Genomic DNA, 13122 nt, shown 5'->3' with positions numbered 1-13122 from the left:
TATTATAAAAAGCTTGTTGGGGTCGTGAAAGATGAAAAGATTCGGATGAAGCTCTTTATAAGGAGCCTTACTAGGGACTCTTTGTCTTGGTATATCAGCCAAAATCTCAAGAAATGGTCCAATTTGGTAAGCATGACGTCAGATTTCATGGACCAGTTCAGGTTCAACCTAGAGAATGCACCGAATGTTTTCTACATTCAAAATCTTAAGAAGAAACCTACTGAGACTTTCCGAGAATACACTACTCGTTGGAGGTCGGAAGCAGCCAAGGTCAGGCCCTCTTTGGAGGAAGAAAAGATGAATAAATTCTTTGTCAGGGCATATGATCCACAATATTATGAGATGTTGATGGTTATCGAAAATCAAAAATTCTCTGACATCATCAAACTCGGAGAAAGAATTGAAGAACGAATCAAAAGCGGGATTGTAACGAACTTCGAGGCACTACAAGCCACGAATAAGGCACTACAATCAGGGGGCATATCAAAGAAAAGAGATGTTGGGGGCGGTAATGGTGGCCCAGGGCCTAAAATCTCCACTCACCTATCAGACACCTCGACCCACGTATCAAACACCTCTACCCACATACCAAACACCTCCACCCACATATCAAACACATCCACCCACACACCAAACATCACCGCCTACATATCAACCTTCATCTCCCAGATATTCCCAACCAGCCACTGCCCATCATACCTATAACTCCCAACCATCCCACTTCTAATCACCACCAGCTTGCCAAAATTATCCAAGACCAAGACCTAACTTCGACCGCAAGCCGCCCAAACAATACACCTCCATTGCTGAGCCCATCGACCAGCTGTATGAAAGTTGAAAGCCACATGTTACATCACTCCTATTCCCGCGGTGGCATTAGAAAATCAATACCAATGGGTCAATCCAAACAAAACATGTGCGCACCATTCCGGTATGAAAGGGCACACCACTGCTAAATGCCGAACATTGAAGGATAAGGTCCAGACGCTAATTGACAACAAGGTCATACAAGCAAAGGAAGCCGCACCTAATGTCTGCAAAAATACCCTCCTTGATCACAGAGGTGATGGTGTACATGTGATAGAGACAAATGAAGAATGGGACCCTGAGGGGTCGATCAGGCTTATTCGAGAAGGCGATGACTTTAAGGTTGTAGTCACACTTACTCCTATTATGGTTCAAACTCAGGTACCAATCGAGGTTGAGGTAACTGCATCAGTTCCATTCTAGGTGGAAGTGTCTCCGCCTGCAGCCACCTCCGCTCCATTTGAAATAGAGGTGGTCACACCTTTCACTGTGACAGTATCAACCACACCCCCATTCAACTCAAAAGAAATACCCTAGGATTATGTTACCGATGCTCGGCAAAAAGGGAAGGCCAAGATAGAGGAATCTGACGCTGCACAAGGAATGACTAGAACCAAAAGAGTCTATACACCTTAACACCTAGGAGGTTCAAGTAAGGAGGCCACTACTAGGCAGCCTATCATTGAGAACAGGCCAGATGACCTGTGGAGGAAAGTACAGGCAAAGGAGTATTCTGTTGTTGACCACCTAAATAAAGTCCCTACTCAGATATCTATCCTATCACTGTTGCAGAATTCAGAGGCACACAAGAATGCTTTGATGAAAGTACCGAGCGAGGCTTATGTACCCAATAACATCACCGGCAGAGAAATGACCAACATGGTTGGGCAAGTACTTGAAAGTCATAAGATCATCTTCCACAAAGATGATCTACCACCCGAGGGACAGAATCACAAACGAGCATTGCATATTATGGTGCAATTTGAAGACAAGTTCATTGCAAGGTTCTTGGTTGATGGAGGTTCGATCCTAAATATTTGTCCATTGGACACTCTGAAAAGGTTGAACAAAGGTTTCCATGAGATAGGGGTAGGAAGCATGAATGTGAAGGCTTTATATGGGTCCTAGAGGGCCACGATTGGGGAAATCAACCTTTGCTTGTAGACGAGGCCAACTTGGTTCGACGTTGAATTTCAGGTGCTTGACATACCAGCCTCATATAATCTTCTGTTGGGCCGGCCATGGATCCATGCTGTTGGAGCCATGCCTTCCACAATACATCAAGCCGTAAAGTTTGAATGGAACCTCCGGGAGGTAATCATTCATGGAGATGGGAGTAACCCCATCTATGCTAGTCAAACCATCCCGGCCATTGGACATAGAAGAAGGCTAGGAGGGGAAACCTATCATCACATCGAACATGTCAATGCCACCGAGAAGGATAAATGGTGGAGTAACAAAATAGAAAGCATACTAGCATGGTCTGGATATGAACCTAACAAAGGATTGGGAAAGAACCTCCAAGGTATCACCAAGCCAATACAACTAAAAAATAATGGTACCACCTTTGGGCTCGGATACCAGTATATATGGCAAGAGTACAATGATTGGTCGCCTCCATGGCTTGGACCGTGTTACCCTCTTGAGCAGCTAGTGCCCTATTTGGAACAAGCTTTTCACCAAGCTGATACGATATGGGGGACTACAGAAGAAGAAGCAGTAGTTGGGTTGAAGAATTTGTTCTTGGGGGATGAAGACATAGACTACAGTGCCATAATTGAGGAGGAGGAGGAAGAAGGCCTCACTATTCAGACTGTGAAGAAGAGAGTTGTTCTCAGGAACTGGACCGCCACACCTTCCCGAGCCCGCCGAGTCCCTGGGTAGCTTGGTAGGATTTACTTTTATAGCCATTCTAGGCATTTAAGATTTCTCGTAGTTTCGTTTTAAGCTTTACTTGTTTCAAAATAAATGATCGATTCATTTGAGTCGTGCTTTGTCTGGACAGTTTTTCAAGTTTTAATCAAATGTATTTGCTCTTTATTATTCACTACTATCTTTACACTTTTCCTTTCCACAGCGTTGTTATTACTTTTCTTGATGAACCAGTGACTGTGACATGTAATGAGGCAACACAACATGAGAATAGTGATTCAAAGGAAGAAGATGAGATACCCGAGGAAATCATCAGAGAAGTCGAGAATTTTGAGAACAAGCCTAAGTCCAACCTAGACAAGACCGAAGCAGTAAATTTGGTGGACACCGAGATCATCAAGGAGACCTGCATCAGTATTCACTTGTCACCAATAGAGAAGGAAGAGTACGTCCATTTCCTAAAAGTGTATGAGGACATTTTCGCATGGTCATATGATGACATGACCGGTTTGAGCACTTCCATAATGGCTTACAAGTTGTCTACTAATCCCATGTGTATGCCAGTAAACAGAAACTCAGAAAGTTCAAACCAAACATGAGCCTGAAAATCAAGGAGGAAGTTACCAAGCAGATCAAAGCCAAAGTTCTAAGGGTGGTTGAATATCCAGCCTTGTTAGCTAACATTGTGCTAGTTCCGAAGAAGGACGGGAAGGTCAGAGTTTGTGTTGACTATCGGGATTTAAATAAAGCAAGTCACAAGGATGACTTCCCGCTGGCAAATATACATATCCTGATCGATAAATGCGTCAAGCATGAACTCCAATCCTTTGTCGATTGCTTCGCGGGTTATCACCAGATTTGGATGGACGAAGAAGATGCGGAGAATACAGGTTTTATTACACCATGGGTTTATACTGTTACAAGATAATGCCATTCGGTCTAAAGAATGCTGGGACCACTTCCATGAGGGCCATGAAAACCATCTTCCATGATATGATACACAAAGAATAGAGGTGTATATGGATGATGTCATTATCAAATCCAAGAGTGCCGCAGATCACAGTGCAGACTTGAGGAAGTTCTTCGACAGGCTAAGGAGATACAATTTGAAATTGAACCCCGCAAAGTGTGCATTGGGGGTTCCCACATAAGAGTTATTGGGATTCACCATCAGTCGTCGAGGTATCGAACTGGATCCGTCTAAAGTCAAAGCTATTCAGGAGTTACCCCCATCTAAGAGCAAAAAGGATGTGATGAGCTTCTTAGGACGTCTCAACTATATTAGTCGCTTCATAGCATAGTCCAAAATCATATGTGAACCCATCTTCAAGATGCTAAGAAAGGATGTCGAAACAAGCTGGACCGAGGATTGTTAGAAAGCTTTTGACAAAATCAAGGAATACCTATCCACACCACCAGTTCTGGTCCCCCCAGAACCATGACGACCTTTGCTACTCTATCTATCTGTATTATATGGAGCCTTCGGATGTGTTTTGGGACAACATGATGAGACATGAAGGAAGGAGCAAGCCATGTATCACTTGAGTAAGAAGTTCACACCTTATGAATCACGGTATTCTCTGCTTGAACGCACTTGCTGCGCTTTGACCTGTACAACTCAGAATTTGAGGCACTACTTCTGCGCCTACACTACATATCTCATATCCAGGATGGCCTCTCTGAAGTATATATTCTAGAAACCCATGCCGACCGGGAGGTTGGATAAGTGGCAGATACTACTAAGTGAGTTTGATATCGTCTATGTAACTCAAAAGGTGGTCAAGGACAAGCATTATCAGATCACCTTGTTGAAAATCCGGTGGGAGGAGAATACGAACCCTTGAAAACATATTTTCTTGATAAAGAAGTATCATTCGTAGGAGAAGACATTACCGAAGCATATGACGGTTGGAGAATGTTCTTTGACGGGGCCGCAAATTTCAAATTAGTGGGCATTGGAGCAATTTTGGTATTAGAAACATGTCAGCATTATTCGGTATCTACTAAACTCAGATTTTCCTGCACCAACAACATGGCAGAATATGAAGCCTGCATACTAGGACTCAATATGGCAGTCGACATGAACATTCAAGAGCTGCTGGTGATCGAAGATTCATATTTGCTTATGCACCAAGTAGAAGGAGAGTGGGCCACCAAGAATTCCAAGATATTGCCATATCTGCACCATGTGTAGGAATTGAGAAAGAGGTTTACAAAATAAAATTCCGACATGTACCCAGAATTTAGAATGAGTTTGCCGACGCATTAGCAATGTCATCCATGATACAACATCCAGATAAGAACTACATTGATCCTATTCTGGCGAGGATCTATAATCAGCCGGCATATTGTGCTCATGTCGAGGAAGAAGCAGACGGAAAACCTTGGTTCCATGACATCAAAGAATACTTATCAAAAGGAGAATACCCGGAGCATGCAAATCACACTCAGAAATGCACGCTCCTGAGATTGTCGAATAACTTCTTCCACAACAGAGTGAACTTGTACAAAAGAACTCCTGATTTGGGTTTACTAAGATGTGTTGACGTGAAAGAAGCTTCTAAGCTACTTGAGGATGTGCATGTTGGGACCTGTGGCCCACACATGAATGGTTTTGTCTTGGCTAAGAAGATACTCAGGGCTGGTTGCTTTTGGATGACCATGGAGACGGATTGCATCCAGTATGTCCGCAAATTCTTTCAATGTCAAGTGCATGCCGATATGATAAAAGTGCCGCCAAACGAGCTCAATGCAACAAGCTCACCTTGGCCATTCATCGCTTGGGGAATGGATGTTATTGGTCCACTTGAGCCCACTGCTTCAAACAGACACAGGTTTATTCTGGTAGCCATTGATTACTTCACAAAATGGGTAGAATCTGCATCTTACAAAGCTATAACCAATAAAGTCATCGCAGATTTTGTCGAGGATCATATTGTCTTCCGATTCAGAGTTCTCGAGTCCATTATTACTGACAACGTTGCCATCTCAACAGTGATCTAATGAAAGCTATATGTGAAGCATTCAAAATCAAGCACAAGAATTCCACAACCTACAAACCTCAGATGAATGGAGCCGTAGAAGCCGCCAATAAAAACATTAAGAAGATACTAAGGGAAATGGTAGAGAACCACAAACAGTGGCATGAGAACTTACCCTTATCTTTGTTTGGATACTGCACTACAGTTTGCACATCAATCGGAGAAACTCCCTACATGTTGGTTTATAGTACCGATGCTGTCATCCCAGTCGAGGTAGAGATTCCTTCTTTAAGAATCATACAGGAGGCTGAACTCAGCGATGCAGAGTGGATAAAGAGCAGCTATGAGCAATTGGCTCTTATAGATGGGAATAGGATGAACGCCGTGTGTCACGACCAACATTATCAGAATAGAATGTCCAGATCTTTCAACAAAAGGGTCAAACCAAGGCAATTTGCACCAGGTCAGTTGGTGATTAAGAAGATCTTCCCACATCAAGATGAAGCCAAAAAGAAATTCCCTCCCAACTGGCAAGATCCGTACATGGTCCATAGGGTGCTAACAGGAGGAGCACTCATACTTGCAAAAATGGACAGAGAAATCTGGCCAAAACCAATAAATTCAGACGCAGTCAAGAGATACTATGCTTAGATTACTTTACATTTCTCTTCTGATGTAACTGAACTACGCTTGACCTGATTCCCATTTAAAAGGGGATACGTAGGAAGCCTTATGGGTTCGGTCATATCATAATAAAATTTTCATTTTCCCCAAAATAAGAAATTGGGGCAGAATTTTGAGGAGGACCCTCAAAATTCCGGAGCAAGTCCGGCCAACGCAATCACATGTCAGACGGTCAGGAATCGGTTAAGAAAATTCTTAAAATTCTGAAGAAGGTTCAGGAAGGCCTATCATTCGCCAATGGTCAAAGATCATCTACCAAATTAGGGTAGAATTTTGAGGAGGACCCACATAATTCCTGTCACACCTCTTTTTTTACACCCCGAGATGTATATGTGAGTTTTTTCAATTAAAGTGACATTATTCGAAATGGAATTATTTTAACTATCAGAGTCGCCACTTGGAATAATTATTGGTGTTCCAAGTCACCGGTTTATTTCAAAATTCTAAATCGAGGAAATTTTCTACTTTATTTAAAAGTCTGCGAACTAGAAATTCTAGATAAGGAATTCTGTTAACTCGGGAGAAGGTGTTAGGCATTCCCAGATTCCGTGATTCTAGCACGTCCCTTAAACTATTAAAATTGGCCTATTATCCAATTTATTACATGTTTTAACCTATTGTGCATTTTTAGCTTTATAAACGCTTTTAGGAAGATTCAATGTTATATATTAAAACACATCTTGAACCACGCTACATCAAATGCACCCGCGGTTCACGACATGTTCTATTTAATATTGTTGAGAATTAGGTCACATAAAATATGTACCCGAATTTAAAAAAAACATTACAATTACGTCACGAGAACCGTACCCGTAGCTATGATGAATTTTTCAAAGAAACGCGCTTAAAGCAACTACGAATGTTCGAATTTAGAAGCAACATTTGTGAGGTCTATGGATAATTTAATTGATGGCGCACATCAAATTTTTTCTATAAGAGTCAACTAGTTTTATGAGGGCCATGAGTTAAGGGCTTTGTTTGGCATGGCACACCCCAATTGATTTTAATAGAAGTTTATTTAATTAAGGCCATCTAAAGATATTCTTATTTTAAACTAAACTTAAACTTAACAAGAAGAAGTTGTTGATTGTAAATGGGTTTTGGGGTACATGCATTGGGCCTTTAAACATTTTTGGACAAGGCCAGCAGTGGCTTATTGAACGAATCAACTTGAAAGTTTTGCTTAGGCATATGATTTTGTCCAAAAATTAAAGGCCTCAGGGTATCATTGCTGAATCTGAAACAGGCAACCCATATTGGGCTTAAATTTAGGCGGGCCCAGTTGTGAATTTGCACCGGCTGGGCCTATCCACCCTTTTGCATTCTTAGCCATGGTATACACATAAATCACGAGCTATAAGTGAACTCTCGTTTCAAAATAAAGGAAATTCAGATTCACAACTCAAATTTGAATGTTAATCATACTACATACGATTTGCAAGAAAACATCACATTTATGCCATGACCGATGAGGAAAAAAACCTGGATTTGTGCTTGGGACCCAGGCCTTGTGAACTTTTTGCTCAAATAGTAGATTGCCTGCTCTTTCTTCTCGGTCACATCGTATTGCCTGAGGACACAACCGAAGGAACTCTCCAAGACTGTCAGGTACAAAAACAAAGGCCTCCCTGGTTCAGGTGGGATCAAGTCTGGCAGGTTTGATAGATATTCTTTGATTTTGTCAAAGGCTTCTTGACACTCATCTGTCCATTTAATTGCCACATTTTTCTTCAACCACTTGAATATGGGCTCACATGTGGAAGTCAATTGAGCAATGAATCGGCTAATGTAATTCAACCTTCCCAGCAAGCTCATAACCTCTTTCTTGGTTCTCGGAAGAAGTAAATCTCGAATAGACTTTATCTTTTTCGGATCTAGTTCAATGCCCCTCCGACTGACTATAAAGCCCAGAAATTTTCCAGACGGAACCCCAAATGAACATTTAGCTGGATTTAGCTTCAAGTCATACTTACGCAGCCTCTCAAAGAACTTTCTCAGGTCCCGAACATCGTCATCCTGTGTCTTGGAATTAATGATCACATCATCCACATACACCTCGATTTCTTGGTGCATCATGTCATGAAAGATGGTAGTCATGCTCTCATGTACGTTGCCCCAACGTTCTTCAGACCAAAAGGCATGACCCTATAACAATAGATGCCTCAGGGTGTGGTGAAGGCTGTCTTTTCCGCATCTTCTTCATCCATCAAGACCTGATGATATCTAACATAACTATCCACAAAAGATTGTATCTCATGTTTGGCGCAGTTGTCAACAAGGATTTGGATGTTTGGCAAAGGGAAGTTATCTTTGGGACTTGCTTTGTTCAGATCTCGATAGTCAACACACACTCGAGTCTTCCCATCTTTATTTGGCACGGGAACCATATTAGCTAACCAGGTGGTGTATCGAACCACTCGAATCACCCCCGCCTTCATCTGTTTGGTGACTTCTTCTTTGATCTTGTCACTGATATTAGTTTTGAACTTCCTCTGCTTTTGCTGGAAAGGGGGATAATCGGGGTAAGTTGGCAATTTGTGCACCACTAGATCAACACTTAATCCGGGCATATCATCGTAGGACCAAGAAAACACATCTTTGAATTCAAACAAAAGTTGGATTAGTGCATCCCAGGTTATTTCATCCGTATGAATGCTTATCATGGTTTCTTGGACCTCTTCAGAACTATCCAAATTAACCGGCTTGGTTTCATTTAGATTTGGCTTAGACTTATTCTCAAATTGTTTCAATTCTCGATTTATTTCCCTAAAAGCCTCTTCTTCATCATATTCCGGTTCTTGATTCATTATTTTACAATTAGACAGCATGTTTGGATCTGGGCATGAAGTCCGAAAGCATGTCATGTTATTTAAAGCCGCATTATTAGAACTGAAATAAGAAATAAGAAAAGTAACAAAAATCAGAAAGAATAAAGAGAGATTCATGAACGATGAAATATTGATTTCATTTCATTGAATTTTAAAGATAACAGGGTTTACAATGGAATTTAAAGACAGTAAAGTAAAGAAAACATCCGAGTTACACCCTGGAATAACTCGTGATGTAGAAAAGGTAGCAAGACTGGACTACCGGGATTCCCGCCTGACTGGGAACGGAGTAGCCTTCTATTTTTTTGCAAGTTGGCATTGGGCCCCATATACAGCACCTCAGCGGTGCTCGAGCCTTCTCCCAGCTAGACCATGTGGGTTTCATACAACATTTGCCTCATATCCCCACATATTTCTTCAATTTCCTCGACTGTGAAGGCCTCATCTTCTTCTTCTTCTTTGTTGTACTTGGGCCTGACGAATGTTTTGTATAGATGTGGAACCGGCTGAGGTAAAAACTAACCATTGCTCTTTCGTTCATTTGCCCAGGTCACATCAACTTCTGTGGCGCAAAAACCCACACCGAAGAACTTCTTACTGGCAAGTAAAGTGATAGGTTCTGTGATACCTTGCAATGATGCCCTGAGTCCCTTCCCAGGCTTATAACCATGCATGATTATTTCAGTAGTGACCATGATGTATGCATTTGGCAGAAAAGGCTAAGGACAAGGGCTTCCCTCCTTACATTGATCTACTACCACCACCTCGAAAGCTTGATAAAATATATGCTCGCTACCTTCCCTAGCTTCGAGACATGGGACTGATGGGTCCCGGTAAATTGACTGCTCATCTTCTCCATGAACCACAATTTCCTGGTCTTCATATTCAAATTTCACCATTTGGTGGAGAGTGGAAGGTACGACCCTGCCGCGTGAATTCAAGGACTTCTCAAGAGGAAATTATAAGAAGTGTCCATGTCTAAGACCTAAAATGTCACCTCGAAATCCATAGGACCAATAGTCAAGATCAAATCGATCTCACCTATGGTGTCTCTCTTGATGCCGTCAAAGGCAAGCACACAGACATTATTAGCCCTGATTCCCTTAGTCCCAATCTCCATTCTTTTCAAAGTTGAGAGAGGGCATATGTCGACCCCCGATCCACCATCCACCATGACTCTTTTTATATAGTACCCCTCATATTTAACTGTCAAATGGAGGGAATTGTTATGGGCGGCTCCTTCGGGGGCAAATCATTCTTGCTAAAGGAAATTTGATTGACTGGGAAGAATCTTTCTGCCATCCTTTCCAATTGTTCCACAGTGGTTTCGATTGGAACATAAGCTTCATTGAGAGTTTTTATCAACACTTTCTGATGCTCGGTTGAGCTTACCAATAGAGACATGAGTGAGACCTGTGCGAGAGACTTTCGGAGTTGGTCAATTATCTCGTAATCCGCAGTTTTCATTTTACGGAAGAATTTTTTGGCCTACTCAACACTGACGGGCTTCTTGAGTGGGAAATGCTTCTTTTTGGATTTGTTCAAATCCTCCAAGTTAAGGTATTTTTCAGCTGGGTTAGTTTCATTTGCTTCTCCTAGGACCTCTTTTCCCTTGTAGGTTACTACCGCCTTGTTATAATTCCATAGGACGACAATAGGGTTAATCATGGGCTTCTATGGTGGCGGCCAATAACCACGGGCTCATTCAGCCTTGGTGAAATTACTAACCCCCATACCACATAGGCCCCTTTAGGCACGTACATCTTGTGTCCCTTGTTTAGCTTTAACCTTTTTGGAGGCCTCCATGTCATTTGCTCTTTCCTGTGACCCCAGGGAACATAGAGAATGGCATCTTTTGGGGGTACTTCCCCAGTTTGGTTTTCCACAATCTTTTCTTTACTTAGAGGAGCGGAGGTACTCTTCTTCTCCCCATATCTTGTTTTGCGGCAGTTTTTGGCTTCTTTTCCACATCGGCTATGGCAATCATGGCTTTCAGGGCTGGGTCAAACTCTTTATCTTCACAAATCATCCCAATAACTAGCCCATTGTTATGGCCAAGTAATGGGTTGTTGGTCACATTAGGTATCTCTTCATCTTTCAGCACTACTCTTTTTTGTTCTATTAAGTTTTCAATTGCCCTTTTGAGAGTCCGGCAGTCTTCAGTGTCATGCCCTTCCGCTCACGAATGGTAAGCACATCGAGTACCGGCTCGGTAGGAGGGCGACTCTGGGTTTTTCCTGGTTTGGGGTACAGGTTGCAACAAACCCATTTGGACCAGCTTAGGGAAAGTGCTAGAGTATGATTCACCAAAAGGCGTTAAGTTTGTTCTCCTGGGTGGCTCCCGAACACGGGAATTGTAGGGGAAGTTATTTTGTAGAGGTCGGGGATTATACTGAGCTTGGTGAGGAGGGTGATTTATAGGAAATGGAGCTCGGTTTTGGTTGAACTATTATTATGGCCGAGTTTTTGGGTTTTTCAAATTTTCATTAAAACTTCTAATTTTTTCTCTTTTACAAAGATTCGATCCTATATACATGAGAATTGAAAACTAAAACAGACTCGAAACAAACTTTAGGGAATGAAAATACAGACTCGAAAAAGAAAACACAATCAGGAGTACATTAGTGCCTCCAATCCTGTCCTAGGAACACCAACTGGTCTTGCTGCGGGCCTACGCGCCATGTCATCCTGGAGGCGATAGAGTTCCTCCATTATTTAGCAGACAAAGATCATTACTGTGGCAAAGAACATGGACCTGGTCATGTCCTCACACTCGTTGCATTTCATCACATTGTAGTCGGCGATTCTTCCAACCCTTTCCCTGATGATGCCCTTCTCTTGCAACAACCACCCAATCTGCTGAGATATAGCCTCCAAGACTTGAGTGGTAGTATGATTCTGTTCTTGCAAATGCTGTAGGTCTCCCTCTAGGTGTGCCATCAAAGCGTAGCAATGTTCTCTCTTGGCTTTGAAGCTCTTGGCTTGTTTGGCCATCTCATTTTCGAGGGTGGTTAGCTTTTTATTCAAGTTTGTGACTTTTCCATCGTATTTCCTTTTTCTTTGTCGAACAAACTCTGCCAGTCCCTCGGCGTTCTTTGCCAATTGTGCCCTAGCTCTTGCCAAACTACCTTCGATTTTTTCCCCGTACTCACATATTTCTTCCTGAAGCCATTAATGAGTCTTTCATCTGCTCGGGTTCTTTCTGGATTCTCACCAGCTACCTTCATCCTTTGGATCTAGGCCCAGAGGACTTCATTTTCTTGGGCTAATTTTTTCTTCTCACCCTCATCTGCAATGGCCTGCACATCACTACCAAACTTAAGGTCTCTGATTTGTCCTTCTAACCTGCTTATGGTGGCCTGATATTCATTTTCTTTTGTCAACCACTCCCACTATTCTTGTGATGCTTCAACAAACTCTTGGAGGTGGGGCCTTTTATCTGGACTTCCAAACTCAACTTCCTTTTGTACCAGGCGAGGTAACCGGGTGAGACTTCACCTATAGATAGATCACGTACTCGGGTATTTGCTCTCAGATATTGGCACTCACTCCCAATCTGGCGAACCATTGTTTCGTGAAACTCACGGATCACGACCACATGAAGGTTAAGGTCTTCATCCTTGGGCACTATTTGACATCTCCCAAGCTGTCTCAAAACCCGATAAGGGGCATAAGGCTGGATACTTCTAAGACCTATCAGTAGGAAGTGGGGACCGGTGGCTGGCATGTATATGATTTCATCAATGGGAAGCCAACCCAACGTCCATTCTATTTGATTTGCAATGACGGAACGGAGGTAAGATATCCATTCTGCGACCCCTTCTGGCATGTTTAACCCATCGACCCTTGTATAAAACTCCTCTATGCAGCTTTCCCCCGTAGACCCATAGTTCATGTACTGAGGACGATGACATAGATGCTCAATCATCCACATTTGTAGCAACAAGTTG

The 13122-nt window shown here is 42.4% G+C and overlaps 1 protein-coding gene across 1 annotated transcript; it reads left to right on the top strand.

Moving 5' to 3' along the window:
- The first annotated feature begins 5798 nt into the window (after nt 1–5798).
- LOC138881215 (uncharacterized) lies at nt 5799–6311 on the top strand. Its single transcript, XM_070161424.1, has one exon. The coding sequence runs from the start codon at nt 5799–5801 to the stop codon at nt 6309–6311; it is 513 nt and encodes a 170-aa protein (XP_070017525.1).
- The last annotated feature ends 6811 nt before the right edge of the window (nt 6312–13122 follow it).

This window comes from Nicotiana sylvestris, chromosome 11 (assembly GCF_000393655.2).
Source record: "Nicotiana sylvestris chromosome 11, ASM39365v2, whole genome shotgun sequence".
In the NCBI taxonomy this organism is placed as follows: domain Eukaryota; kingdom Viridiplantae; phylum Streptophyta; class Magnoliopsida; order Solanales; family Solanaceae; genus Nicotiana; species Nicotiana sylvestris.
This window is presented reverse-complemented; position numbering and strand designations above follow the sequence as displayed.